This window comes from Microchirus variegatus, assembly GCF_963457635.1.
Source record: "Microchirus variegatus genome assembly, chromosome: 11".
NCBI classification, from domain to species: domain Eukaryota; kingdom Metazoa; phylum Chordata; class Actinopteri; order Pleuronectiformes; family Soleidae; genus Microchirus; species Microchirus variegatus.
The window spans coordinates 16663686-16677779 of record NC_139812.1 but is presented as its reverse complement, the minus strand read 5'-3'; the positions used below and the strand labels follow the sequence as shown (position 1 = coordinate 16677779).

General features: G+C 42.5%; 1 protein-coding gene across 3 annotated transcripts in view; it reads right to left on the bottom strand.

Moving 5' to 3' along the window:
- Positions 1-2169: 2169 nt before the first annotated feature.
- mcu (mitochondrial calcium uniporter) overlaps positions 2170-14094 on the bottom strand; it is a gene marked incomplete at its 5' end in the record, with an annotated part of 56611 nt that continues 44686 nt past the window's right edge. For all 3 annotated transcript variants that reach the window (XM_083897172.1, XM_083897170.1, XM_083897171.1), the window contains 7 exons: positions 2170-2426; positions 2586-2702; positions 3901-4104; positions 5001-5161; positions 5280-5384; positions 5817-5987; positions 9016-9079. In XM_083897172.1, the coding sequence (XP_083753298.1) occupies positions 2346-2426; positions 2586-2702; positions 3901-4104; positions 5001-5161; positions 5280-5384; positions 5817-5987; positions 9016-9079 (903 nt within the window). In that variant the 3' untranslated portion in view covers positions 2170-2345. The remainder of the gene's footprint in view (positions 2427-2585; positions 2703-3900; positions 4105-5000; positions 5162-5279; positions 5385-5816; positions 5988-9015; positions 9080-14094) is intronic.

The following is a 14094-nucleotide window of genomic DNA, read 5'->3' as shown; positions in this document are numbered from 1 at the left end:
TGCACAGGTGATCTAAGAGCAGCTCACAGTTCAAAATAACTGAAGGCAGGTGTGGAGACACAAATAGGATTGGAGAGACGGCCACCAATCCTCGCTCTGAATGGTGGTGGAGTTGGGGGGGATAAGTGAAGCCAAAGAAGATTCAGTGACGATTCAAAAAATAAAAAAATAAAAAGAAAGAAAAGAAAGGACAACATAAATATTTATGATCTCTATAGGCTTTGATTTAACTGAGCGGGGAGGGTGAGACGTCAGCTAGATGTGGCAAAGAAAAGTGTCCAATTAAGTACAAAATTGCAATAATGCTCCTACACATTCACAAATTTCTACTGAGGGCATACCACAGCATGCAGTCTACCCTGCCTTGCCATCAAGGGAGCAGGGGGGCATTACAGCAACAGTGGGAGGAGAAAGCTCTGGCTTTATTTTTAGGAGAAAGCGCACCGCTATGAATCAGTGATCAGTGTCATGTTGCTCTATATTTAGGTGCAGCCTTTTATTATTTTTGTCTGTGCATCTCAGATACTACGGAAGGGAAGGCAAATTGCCCGAATCCTGCTCCTTCTCTAAACTTTTTTTTTTTTTTTTTAAAGCCATTCAGTTCATCAGATATATTGAACTATAACATGCCTGTCACTTTGTCTAAAGCGGGGGACTCGGTTTCTTTCGCCTCTAAGGTAACACCTAAACAAATAGGGCAGAGAAACAGGACAACATCACTACCCATAGGGCATAAAGGGTCATCGGAGGGTTTGATGAGTGTGAAAATGATGCGAGTCGTATGCTGTGACGCCGTCATCAGATCCCAAAACCAACTGAACACCTGTGACATCAGTGCTCTCTCCACCTCCATCATCATCAAAACACCAATATTTGTTAATATTGTCTTCATCTCGCTAGAATTCAGAATCTGATTTTTAAAATTTAAAAATCTAAGCCGAAGCCATTATCACCCCGATTTGGCTTCAGTATTTTGTCTCTATTTTAGTGATAACCTGGATGTAGTTACTGTTAAATATTATACTAGTGTTTGTTGTGAAAAGATATGAAATAGCATACAGTACAATCCTCTTTTTCTTAGTGCGTATGTGATATGTCGCAGGTGTGCAATGGTGCGGTCCTTCTTGATGGGGAGATAAAATTAGGTTTTTTTTGCGAGAGAGCTCCTCCCCCCACTGACAGAAACTAGCCTCTGGTCATCTGTTTATTTGATTGTATACATATATATATTTATATTCTTCTCATAACAAATATAATATGGCTTTCAAAATAAAAAGTGCCAAAATATTTTCTTTTTTTCTTTTTCTTTTTCTTTTTTTTTTTGGAATAAAAGAACACACAGTGATGTTGTTGTCGGTAGTACTCTCATACTTGCGCAGACCAGGCCGCTACAGGACGTCAACAGGAAGAGGAAACGAGGCGTCGCCCGCGTCTGCGTCCTGTGAGCCGAGACAAGCTCCTGACAAAGGTCACAAGTGGAAGGACAGCTGTCTGTTACCTGGAGGAGGCGTGGCCCAGGGAGGGAGAGGCAGCAGAGTTCGGCTTCAGGGAAGACGACAAAGGTCTCCCTGATGGTGCGACTGCAGTCCGGACTTTCTTGTAAACTTTTAACATTTGGGGTAGAGTCTCTCCCTGGAGCCGGCCCCCAACCAAGAGTAGGTGTGTGTGTGTGTTGACAGTTCGACTGCTCAAGGAAGCGAGACTGTACTGCTGCGTCAATCCGCAGCGTGATGGTCGGGGGGGGCCCTTGTCCCAGTGTACCCTGAAGTCCCCCCCCCACACACACACACACACACACACACATAAATGCACACACAAACAAACAGGCACGCATGCACACACACACACTCAACAATGCCCTTCTGTGTGTCCTCTGTCCTGGAGCGTCTAAAGGTGTGATAATTCCCGATGTCCCTGGAGGTCACTTAAGTCTCTCTCTGGAGACTTGAGGCATATCCATAGTGCCCAGTTTTATTTCGTCATCATTTTAAAGTCATCGTCCTTTTCATCGTTGTCCCCAACCTTCGCCTTCTTTGCTTGGTCTTCTTTGTTGTCTTCTTAGAAGTTTGTTTTTTTTCTAACTTGCAATTCCATCTGGAGTTTTCAGTCAGGAAAGAAAAAAAAAAAAAAAAAAAAAGAAATTAAAAAAAAAAAAAAAAAGAGGAAAAAGATTTCTAACTCCTACAGTCAAGAAGGGGATGGGATTTTTGGGTGTGGGAGGGATGGTGGGTAGAAGGAGAGGAGGTGTGAAACTGTCGTGGGTAAAAGGAGAAAGTGTTGGACAACAGGAAGGTGGAGGGAAAGGAGCTTGTAGGAGCCGAGAAGGGAGGGAGTCACTCGCTCTATCAATTTTCACTGGTGGTGAGCTGCTGAACTGGGAGCTGGAGTTGGAGCGGGTCCCGAAGACGCTTCAGATCTAGCTCCACCTGTTGTGGGTGGATGGAGAGAGAGAGAGAGAGAGCGAGGGAAATTTAGATTAAAGTGTTCGGGGAAATAAAATGAGAGTGAATCTAAATACAGTCATTACAAATACGCCAAATCCCCTAGTGTGAAATACAATCTGTAAACGTCCAAAGCGACCGTACCTCGGCAATATCATCCTTCAGCTTGTTGTACTGCTCAATGTCGAAGCGTGTCCTTTTCACCCCCTTGTGGAAGAACAGCAGATATTGTCTGTCTCTAGCATCGGGGTAAACATACTCCTGCAGGTTCCAGAGAGACACAGACAGAGTGTTTAGTAACAGGAAGCACATTTATCAGGTAGCCTGGGTTTTTCGGGGGCCGCAATCACATCGTTGTCATATCAAAATCTAATGTTCATCTTTCAACTGCAAAGGGCAACAGCGAGAGCAGATCGGCCTTTCAAACGGCTAAAAAATGTTGTCATTTAGAACAGGGCGTTGTAAATTATTGTGAGGCTTCTTTCTCAGGTTGCTAGGGGAGTTACTGCATAACGTTGCTAAAATAATACATGACACATTGCGTAATTTGGCACAAAAATGCATGAAAAGGACAACCCTTGTGTATACTAGCAGTGGGGCTATTAATAAGACTCATCTAATGATAATGTTAACAGTAAGTCGTCTGAAAAAATATCAGAAGAGCTGGTGAGATGATTTATTGACTGCCACCAAAGGAAGGACGCTTGACTCGCTTCTTTGACCTAAATAATTAATGAATATGAGAGAGTTCATGCACCTTTTATGAGGTCAAACTCAGCATTTTCAAGCCCTTGTTTGTGTCAATTTTTGTTTGTGTCAAAAGCTCATCCTTATAGCTGCTTATTGCTCGGCTGCTGAGACTCTACTGACTGCGATAATTGGTAGATGGCGGTAGGTGGCGCCACATGCCAAAACATTATTTGCAAAATATTTTTTTTAATGCAAATATTTTGGCTGTACTGTTGTTGTTGGTGAGTTCAGTTTGTTATATGAACATTATTCCTGAGTCTCTGTGACATATTAGGAGGATTTTATGGCTAGTTGCTTTTGATTTATTACATAATGCACCTTTAATGATTTCTTTGTTATGTGGAGCAAAGAAATGAAGAAAATATTCACATTTAAGAAGCTAAAAACAGTAGAAATCTTGTTTTAATATAGAAAAAAGCTTCAAACCGATTATTGATTATCAAAACAGTTGACGATTAATTTAGTAATCGATTAATAATCAATTAATCGATTAATTGTTTCAGCTCGAAGAGATACAAAATTCAATTCACCAGAGCAGTTTTCATTTTAAGGCTATCCAACTTACTTTATTTCTTCATCTAATAGGTGAATTGATCAGTCAGATACTTTTTTCTTATGAAAGGAAATATAGAAATACCCTTTGTATACATTGAAAACCAGGATTTAAAGCACTTTTTTTCCAGTATTTAGGATCTGACTGGTGTCCTACCTGACGTGTGAGCACAAAGTAGGCATACATGGCCATGGCCGTGCCATAAGTGATGAAGTAGGTTACAGGCTCCATGATATCCCAGGAGTACTCCCACCAGGTGAGCCGGGCCAGGACGCCGAACTGGGTGGCCATGTACGCCATGCCCCCCCACAGCACCCAGGTGGTGCGCCGCTCTGCCCTCTTACTCAACTCCTCCCTCACCTGCACAGTCGAGTCGAGAACACAACAGAGTCAGTGAGTCAGTGAAAGAAGAACAATGTGAAGTTTCAAGTTTGGGTCCAGAGTCTTATTGGGGGGGGGGGATATTTTGCACACATTCTGCACACAGACCGATAACAGCTGATTATTTTAGACCCCTGTTTACAGATTATGGCTTCATTATCATGAGATGAACAAATCGATTATCTCATTACAGGAATGATAACTTCATTGTTTTCCTAATTTCCCAACTTGACGGCTCCTTAACTATCACTAATGAACTCAACTGGCCACGCCACCTTTAACCAGTCATTACAGGCTAAATAGGAGCGAAGCCTGGTATCCTAATGCTGCAGGGTGAATTTGCATACATGTTTTCTATACACGGGCAGGGCAGGGGTGAGGTAGGTTGGGAACGAGAAGCGTTTGTTTGAAAGTTTTAGTAGGCAGTGTCCTCTCCATCACTCCCACCGTCACGTTTCTTTTTTTAAACTTGGTCTAATGTTATTCTTACTTGTATTATTTATGCCAAATTGAATTGATTTTGAGACATGCAAAGTGATTCGATTGCATGTGTTGCTGTTTTAAACTCCTCCAAGCTTCTTGCATCCTGTATCTGCCTTGAGATCATATTAATGACTTCCTGTGTGCAGTGGGGGAATGTTGCCGGGCAACACAAGATCTAAACATGCCGCTATATTGCGAAACACAGAGTGTCATGTGAAGCAGATCAGTGGTTTGGATCTAACAAACATTTGTTTATATTTAAATCATATTAAAATAGCAACTACAGCACATCATGCTTTTTTTCTTTAGATGGTCACACTTTTCTTCAGTAATAAAATTGTATATACAGAACAACAACAACAGAAATGTAATATATATGTCATTGGAAGGACCTTCTCTAGGGGGCGGAGTTGAGAGTTGAGGTCCTCCAGTCGTCCAATCAGCTCGCGCTCTTTGCTAAGTTGGTGCTCCTCGATGCGCAGGGTGGTGTAAAGCTGCTGCACCAGAAACTTGACATCACTGAGCCTCTCTGCCTCCTCATGGGGGAGTATTTCTATGACGCGCACACACACACACACACACACAATACAATTATCTGTCAACAATGACTATAACCAAATTATTTACAGCACAAAAGGGACAGACTGTGGCTTTACGGTGCCGGACCTCACCTCTTCTCGGTGGCCGCACGAGGTATGTGGTGTCATTAATGACGAGGTTGAAGTCATCCAGCAGCAGGATGTCTATACCTGTGGAGGAGGCAACCCTTGCTCCATCTGGGCGGGGAGGGGGTGGGGGGGGTGGGGACGAGACACAAACGGGAGATGGAAGCCATGATAAGTGAGACGAAGCATTGACGATGAGCCACTTAAAAACACCCTTCACCTCTCTTAATAATAATAAGACACAACGATGTCTGATTACAGTGAGAGGACAAAGCAGACGCGCTCACACACTAAGATTGTAAAGTGGCGGTTGATCCTGCATAATGAGCCCTCAGAGCAGAGTGAGGGGCGAAAAAAAATCATTTCATGGTCCTTGCTTTGGTATTAAATTATGGAGAAAGGCCACAGATGCAGCAACACTTAATAGCCTTAAAAAATACAAGACCACTTGAAAGCATGTAAGGGCATATCGATGTTACCTGCTGGACTAAATGAACATGATTGACACGTGTGTGTGTTCTCATGTGTTTTTTGCGTGCATACCTATGGAGTAGATGGCTACCCGGTCAATGCCTCTGTCCTCTGCCTGGAGCTGTTGCAGAAAAACTCCCACACAGTCACTGAGAGGCTTGAGGGTGAACTGGCAGCGCTCTCGCCTGGAAGGCAACGTGACTGAGATCACCGGCAGCCCATTCTGATAAGCCACCGTCACCTCTGAGAGGAGGGAGAGAGAGAGAGAGAGAGAGAGAGAGAGAGAGAGAGAGAGAGAGAGAGAGAGAGAGAGAGAGAGAGAGAGAGGGGAGAGTGGCAGGCAAGGAAAACACTAGTCAGACAAAATGTCACAAAGGCAGAAACGTTAAATGACAAACAGCAGTCTCTACTGAACCACTGAAATGTGCTTTTATAATGCATTAGTAGCAATTTGTTGTTTGTTTTTCCTTTTGGTTACAGTTAGACTAAGCCTCTTATAAATAATTAGCTTTTAAATATGCAGAACAATTGCTGACTTACTCATATAGACATATACACATTTTTATAAGGCTTCCCTGGAGGGTTTTGTGGCAATTCTCCCTCACAAAGTATTTTAAATGTGAACATAAAATGAATATCAGCTGACTGTTTGGGAACATTTATGTCTCTAAGTTGAATTAGAGCCAATTAATCCACCAGTGAGCTACCTGTAGGACTGGGTAATATGGCTGAAACATTATACACCTTTATACATATATACTGCATACATACATACATATATATGTGTATATATGTATGTCTATGTATGTATATGCATATATGTATATATATATATACATGTACATATAGCTACATACATACACATATATACATATATCTACATACATACATATATACATACATACATACATACATACATATACGTATATATGTATGTATATATGTATGATGCATATATATATATATACATACATACATGTGCATATCTATACATATATATATACATATATATGTACATATATACATATATGTATATGTTCACATGATAAAATATCAGATTATATGAAAGTTGGAGAAACCAGTTAATTGCTGTTTTTCAAATTCTTTAAGAACATGTTTTCACACCGCATAAACACATTATAAATACATTATATAGCTAGATAGCAAACATCGATATTTAATAAAAAAATAAAAAATAAATAACACCCCAATTTGTTGTTATTTCCTGAATCCCCGGCCATAATTGTATCTATTTCAATAAAAATCCTGATGCTCCATCCACACATTATCGACATGCATCATCTGAGGGCTGCAGGGGAGCTGAGGCCAATCCCTGCTGACATAGAGTGAGAGGTGGAGCATACCGTCTGTCACAGAGCTGATATATAGCAAACAAACATCCACGCCTACAGGAAATTAGGAGTCTCGAGTCAATCAAACCTGCACTACTATGGATTGTGGGAGGAGGCGATGAAAGAAAACAGGGGGAAACCTTCAAACTCCACACAGAAAGTCACAGAACCTTCATACACTGAGGTGACCGTCCTTCTGACTGCACCACACAAAGTGTGTGTGTTTAAATAAATAATTTCTTCTGACCACACACACACACACAGGAGTGTGGTTTGACACCCAGTAGAGGGCAGAACAGCAGCAGCAGCTCCACCTGTTTGAGTTCAACAACAAAACAACTGAACCAAGACAAATATCAGACGACTTCACTGCTGAAAAGGCCAAATCCTGTATCTGCAACACGACTAGTTAACTACAGCGACTGCCTTTAAGGTTATTAGCGAAGCCTATATGAATTCTGATTTGATACATCTCCAAATATGAGAGAGTGCTTTTCTGCCAAAATAAAAACAAGCCCTTGTTGGTCTGTTAATCCCTGAGAATCAATGTGGCATAAAACTGCTCGCCCTCTCCTCACAGAGCTGTCATAACTGTGATTCACTGATGACAAATATTGATATTTATCACTCCCATAGAAAGGCTTAAAAAAAACTCTGGTACGGTGGGGCCTACAATCAAAAAGACCTTGAGCTACACATCATGAACCACTCATTCCTTTCACCTGTTCATAGCAGCAAATACAAGAAAAAAAGGACCAGAACAAATCAGTTCGGGGAACAAACAGAAATATATTTCTCACAATATTTTTAAGATTTTGTGTGCTCGGAACCCTCATCTACAGCATACGTGCTAGTTTCTAGGGATGCTTTTTCATGCCTGATACCCGATCAATCACTAGTAATGTAATCACCTATGAAGCCATTTGTCTTCTTTTATTTCAAAATAAGCCCACATATCTCACAGCATCACTACAAACATCTGCATTTCTCATCTTTCTCTATATAGTGTTTATTTCTGACATTTGATCCAGTGATTTTGAACAGTATATGACCGATATTAATCCTTAACGTCGTACTGTAGTAGTTTCATTTTTGTAACGTACAGCTAAACCGCCGCAGGTTTGGCAGAGGCAGTGGCTACCATGTTAATAATGAGTTTGTGATGCAGCTCTACCGGTCAGTAACTGGTTATAACGAGTCTGCACAGCATATTGTATTATCATACTGAGTGGCCCCTAATGCCAGAGCAATGCATCAACGCAGAGGGCTGCGAGCGCACAGAGCACAGAGATCTAAGCTGCCGTATTACACCCAACAACCTCTCTCCTTCCTGCTCAGCACCACTGCAGTGAATCAGCAGATCTCAGCTTGGGCTCGCACCAAGAACTGAGGGGATCATCGCGTGGCACAGGCAGCGCGAGGCTGGGCTTGGTTTCAGGAGCGTCTCGACCCACGTTCAAAGACAAAGCGCCGCAGACGTCTCATTTCACACCGACTTCAGTGACAGTTTGAAACTTAAAGCCTAATCGTCTGCGCCGTCTCTCCTCACGTAACCTCCTCCCGTTGTCCTCCCTTATCCGAGCATCGCGGGCAGATTATTAAGGGTGTGAGCATCCTGTGCCCATCTCTGCTCCAGGGCTACATCTCTTGAAGCTCACTTTAAAATGAGATCAGATTGTCCTTCAACTTTCAATCCCCCGACCAATCCATCTCTCCCACATTCTCACTTCCCATGTCTCCTGCCTCTCACACAGATGAGCAGATGCTTCCCCGAGACAAGATTTTATATTAAGGGCTGGGGGCCGTTAACTCCAAATGAACCTCTGTCTGATTGATGCGGATAAAACATTCTTTTGTGAACCCATTTTTGTGGATGGGGGGGAGTAGGGGGTTGTAACTTAAAAAGGGAAACTCCTTACCTTCTGGAGCAGCGGAGGAACACAACAGTCTCTGACCATGCCATGATGGGCTGCCCCTCCAAACCTGCAGACAGGAAAAGAAACCTGGTTACTTCATCTTTCATTTCAAGTCATCATCCTCATCTGTGCTTTTTTACTTCACCTGTTGTTTATCTTTTGTCAGGATGACCTATTATTATGCAACAAAATGGCTCAATTATGTTCCAGTTTAAAGAAATGATGCTCCATGCAGAGCCACACCCAACACACACACACAAAATGAACAGATATAACTGCGGATTCCAAGTCATGGAAGTATCCTACAATGTGCTGCTGCTGGTCTCTCTCTCTCTCTCTTCTGTCTCTACATCGCTTCCCTCTTTAAAAAAAACTGAACAGCAACAGCGTAGTTATGTATGAATTCTCGATTTGTCACAGACGAGACAGAGTTGGGGTAGAGGATGAACAGAGGAACAAAGCTGGGGAAGCCCTCTTTTTTTTGGTGAGGCAAAGAAGGAGTTGTTAAATGCTTAGCACGTTTTCAATTAGAGAATTCATCATGTTTTTTTTTCTGGCGAGCATGAGGGAGCCTTTTAAGGTATGAGACAGGCAGTCAGATTTCCCGCATGGGGAGAGGATGAGACTGCAGAAGGCCAACTGTCCCAAATATGAGTCATGTGATATTTGACACTGTGGTGTTTTATATGAATGTGTTCACTGGGTATGTCAGTATATTAAATTTCCCACAGTGGGAGCACAGCATTGCCACTCAATACCAAACACATTAAGTGATCCTTCAGTCAACAGACCTGACTGTTTGGTACTAAGGAATCCAGCCTCAGTTTGATGCACTCGCCCTGTGTACAACTGTTGTAATATTAGATTTACAAAATATGATAAATATGATAAACTGACCCTTACTGTCCTGAATCCCAAAACAGCAGAGAAGCTCTTGCTGCTTCTATTTTTACACTGCACTGACAGTTATGGACCAAAGAGACGAAAGGCATGTTTGTGTGTGGACTTTTTTCTTTTTCTTTTTTTTTTTTTAAACTGCATCACTGAGCTCAGCAGAAACATGTGGAATACAGCAATCACACAATTATGATGTTGAATAGTCAGTTAATGGGCAATGTTAGGGAAGCTTTTTTCCATCACATGACTCAGTGGTAAAGATACTCTATGCAACACAAGAAGACCAACCAAGAGAAGAAAAATCTAGAAGAATATGTTCATGATAGGACCCAAAGATGCCGTTTTAGAGGATTTATTAGACTATATACATAACTGTGTGCTGTTTATGTAAAAGGGCATAAAAACTGGAATTTCCATTCAAGAGTCAGCTTTACAATAACTAAAGGCTGTGTGAACTTCACTGACCCAATCATTAAAACTAACACTGGTGGAGGAAAAGGAAAGAAAAGACAAACTTAAAAATATTTTCTGTACGATGACAGAGGGACTGAGCAGTGGGATGTCCACTAATCCCAGCCCCAACCTGACAAAAACCGCTGCCAATCAACTACGGCTGAATAAAAGTCCTCGCTGTCAATCACGTTATGTGACTTTCAGTCAATTCCCCAGTTCCCCACACTTGTTTATAGTCAGTCGGTACAAACCAGTCAGACTGCTGCACTTCCACTGACCCTAAAAAAAAATTAGCAGTAAACATTTCGACGGCAGAACGTGAGTGACATTAATTAGCAATGAGCCGTTAACCTGCCTGCTGTCAGCTCTGGATCTTTACTGCTGTGTCCCGAGGATGCAACACCGACTATTTACTACACAGAGGATCCATAGACAGAGCAGAGATGTTATACACCAAACGAGAACGCATAAAAAGACTTAAAAACATAAAATGAATGGTAAAAAACCTGTTACTACTGCAGTTCTAATACACGACCTCTGTGCATAGGGGACTGTGCGTATGTGTCTACACATCAGCACTGTAAAAACCTAATGAAGGAGTGAATGATGCAGTAACACAGTGGAACGTGTGTGTGTGTGTGTGTGTGTCCAAAATGAGAATACTAGTCGCCATACCACGGTAACGAGAGGAGCCGAAAAACAGCGTCTGCTGATCAGATGATACGCTGAGAAAGGCAATTCTGTCTGGTCTGGGATAACTGCACAGTCTGCAGAGACGGGTCCAACAAAGCTTTGCTCATTCATTACCTTCAGCTGTTTAAAAGTCAGGAGGAAAAGGTTTCACCATCAAGATAGGCACAGCATCAACTACACACGCATACGCAAATACAAAGCTAACGTGTGTGTATGTCCATCTGTGCAGAGATTAGTGAATGTACCGATGTGTGTGTGTGCAGGTAGTGGGTGTATGTGTGATTGTGCGTCCACCCGTCGGTTCGCCAGCCTGTTTGTCAGCGGTAGTTGCAAAGCGACCGAGCAATCTTTACCACACTCCTCCTCCTCCTCCTCCTCGGCACACAGCCCCTGAAACGCTGTCTGAAATATTTAACAGCAGCAGTCAATAGCACAGCAACCTTGGAATCGATGTCACGTGGCCAAGAGAGGGGGAACAAGGAAGAAGAAAAGGGGGCATCGAGGACGGCCACTGAGATGGACAGATGAACTGAGGAGAGGGGAAAAGTGTGCAGGTGCAGGAGGAGGAGGAGGAGGAGGAGTAGTGTGAGGATAAATGGAGGAGCAGCAGGGGAGTGATAGAGATAAATAAAGGTTGGAGTAAAAGGGTGTGAGTCACCACAAGTGTGCGTGCCTGCGTCGCTAACCATGTGCTGCTGCATCTACTGTATTCTGCAGCAGACAACCCCTCCACACTGAAACGTGACTATAGTATGTGTGTGTGTGAGAGAGAGTAGATGAGATGATGGCTGCAAGGTAGCACATGAGAAGAAAGAAGGCAGAAAAGAAGGAGGGAGATTAAATACAAAGATAGAGAAAGAGAGTGTAAGGGAAGGCAGCTGGAGGAAGGAGAGGAACAGTAGACTTGAGGAGGAGGAGGGAGGAAGGGAGGTGGGGAGTGCTGATCACTGCAGTAAAGGAATCCCTCGTCTAGAAAGGGGGGTTGCCCCTCAACTTCAGCCTCCCCCTCCCTCCTCCATCTCTGTCTTCCGCTCGCAATGAATCCTGATGTGCTGATTTTGATCGTCTCTCATTTCTCATCTGCACTGCGCTTTAACTTCCGCTGCATCTTATCACACCTCTTGTGTACGTGTGTGTGTGTGTGAGAGTGAGAGAGAGAGCATTTCCCTTTAATTAAAAAAATAAAAAAATAAAAAAAATAAAAACTCTCCAGAATTTAATATCTTGTTTGCAGCTTAGCAGAAGCACTGCAAGCAGGGTTGCAATTGATTATATGGGAAATACTGTACTGCAGGAGATGAGAGTAAATAAGAAACACTGGGGGGGGGGGTATAAGGTTTCTTAATACCAGCTCTCCCCTGCTCTCACATAACTGCTGCAAAAGGGACTGGCAATTTAAAGGAGAAAACAAAATAACGCTCTCTCCTAATGCGTGTGGCTTTCCTGTGTTTCCAGAGCAGCACTATTTGGACGGACTCCATTCTTCCAAAAGATCCAAGATCGTCATTTGTTCATCTCCCACAGGTGCTGAATTAGATTAAAACAATAACTAATCCTCATATAGCAACAGACACACAGATGTGCCTGTTTTCAAGACGGATAGATGCCAAATGATGGAGAAAAGTGAAAGTGCTGCATCCCTGCCTGTTATCAATAACTCTCCTTTTTCAGGAACTGCTTTCACTCGCAGTAATCTGAACTGTAATTTCAGTACAGATTACATATGTAGGCAAAATTGAAGGGATCTGAATTATGCAGGTTGTTAAGTAATCAGTTATTTTATTAAATCTGTCCAATGGACAAAACATATGAGGTTTAATGTATTGCCATGTGAATCATTATCCAATTTATTAAAAAAAAAACATTTCATGTTGTTTATTGTTAATATGATGCATCTTGTAAATACCTCACCCCAAATAGTGCAAGAAATAAGACATTTGAAATAAAATGCTGCAAGTTTCAGCAGAGCAAGAAAGATGTCCAAAAAAAAAATCCAGACAGGCCAAAGAAAAGTCTGGTGAATCACCAATGACTGATTCTGTCTGTGTGACCTGCATGCTGACAAACAAAGAGATGATACTTGAAACTGATATTTATCAGATACCGGTCAAATCTGGAAAAAGAAGAAAAACCTAATACTCTACTATATTAAACCCTACATGTGACACAAATGCTTCCCTAAATGCAGGCAACGTCCCGTAAAGAGATACATCCACTATCACTGTGATGTGACAAGGATGTGAGCGAGGGCTCTAGATGTCTCCCACACCGTTAAAGCATTGTTTCTGAAATGGCTGGTTATAGCGAGAACAACCGTCTTATTAACAGCCAAGTTGTTTAAAGGAGGTAAACGACTATGTCAGATGGACACTGGTATCATTAGCCTACTCAACACTGAGATATCAGTATCATATCAGGCACGAGAAGTGGTAATGAGGATTCCCCCCGCTAACAGTGCTTAATGTTGAAGTCTGATTTCTGGCCGTTGCGGTCGTCATTACGACATGCAATGTTATCAAACTCTAATTGCCGTTTGGCACATCAGCTGAGCTTCTCTACACCCACCTACGACTACGGGCACAGTGACTGCATCCATCTATGTGGTAATTTGGCCGCAGCTACAGACCAGATGATGTGTGCAGTCCCACAAAGTCATTCATGAAATCACCGATGGATACAAAGGCTCTCTCTCACACACACACACACACAAACACACACACACTATGTGTGGGTGCTGTACACTCCAGGCATGAATGCACACATGCAGTTTAATTATGCCTTAATATTACCCCTGCTTATCGGAGACGCTTGAGCTCTCAGTCCGTTTCCTTGGCATAAGTTGTAACGTGTGGACAGATTTAAAGGGGAAAGGGCAGGGATCAGTTCCCTGGTGGCTCAGCCATTGAAGAAAGGCTGCAGTCGAAGAGCAACGGGGTGCTCCATCGCACTACAATGACAGACAAAGCTGCATGGTCAAGGTGGGGTCAGAGGGAGGTCTCGGTGTGTAGAATGACAGTAGACTTCTGAATAGATCAACAT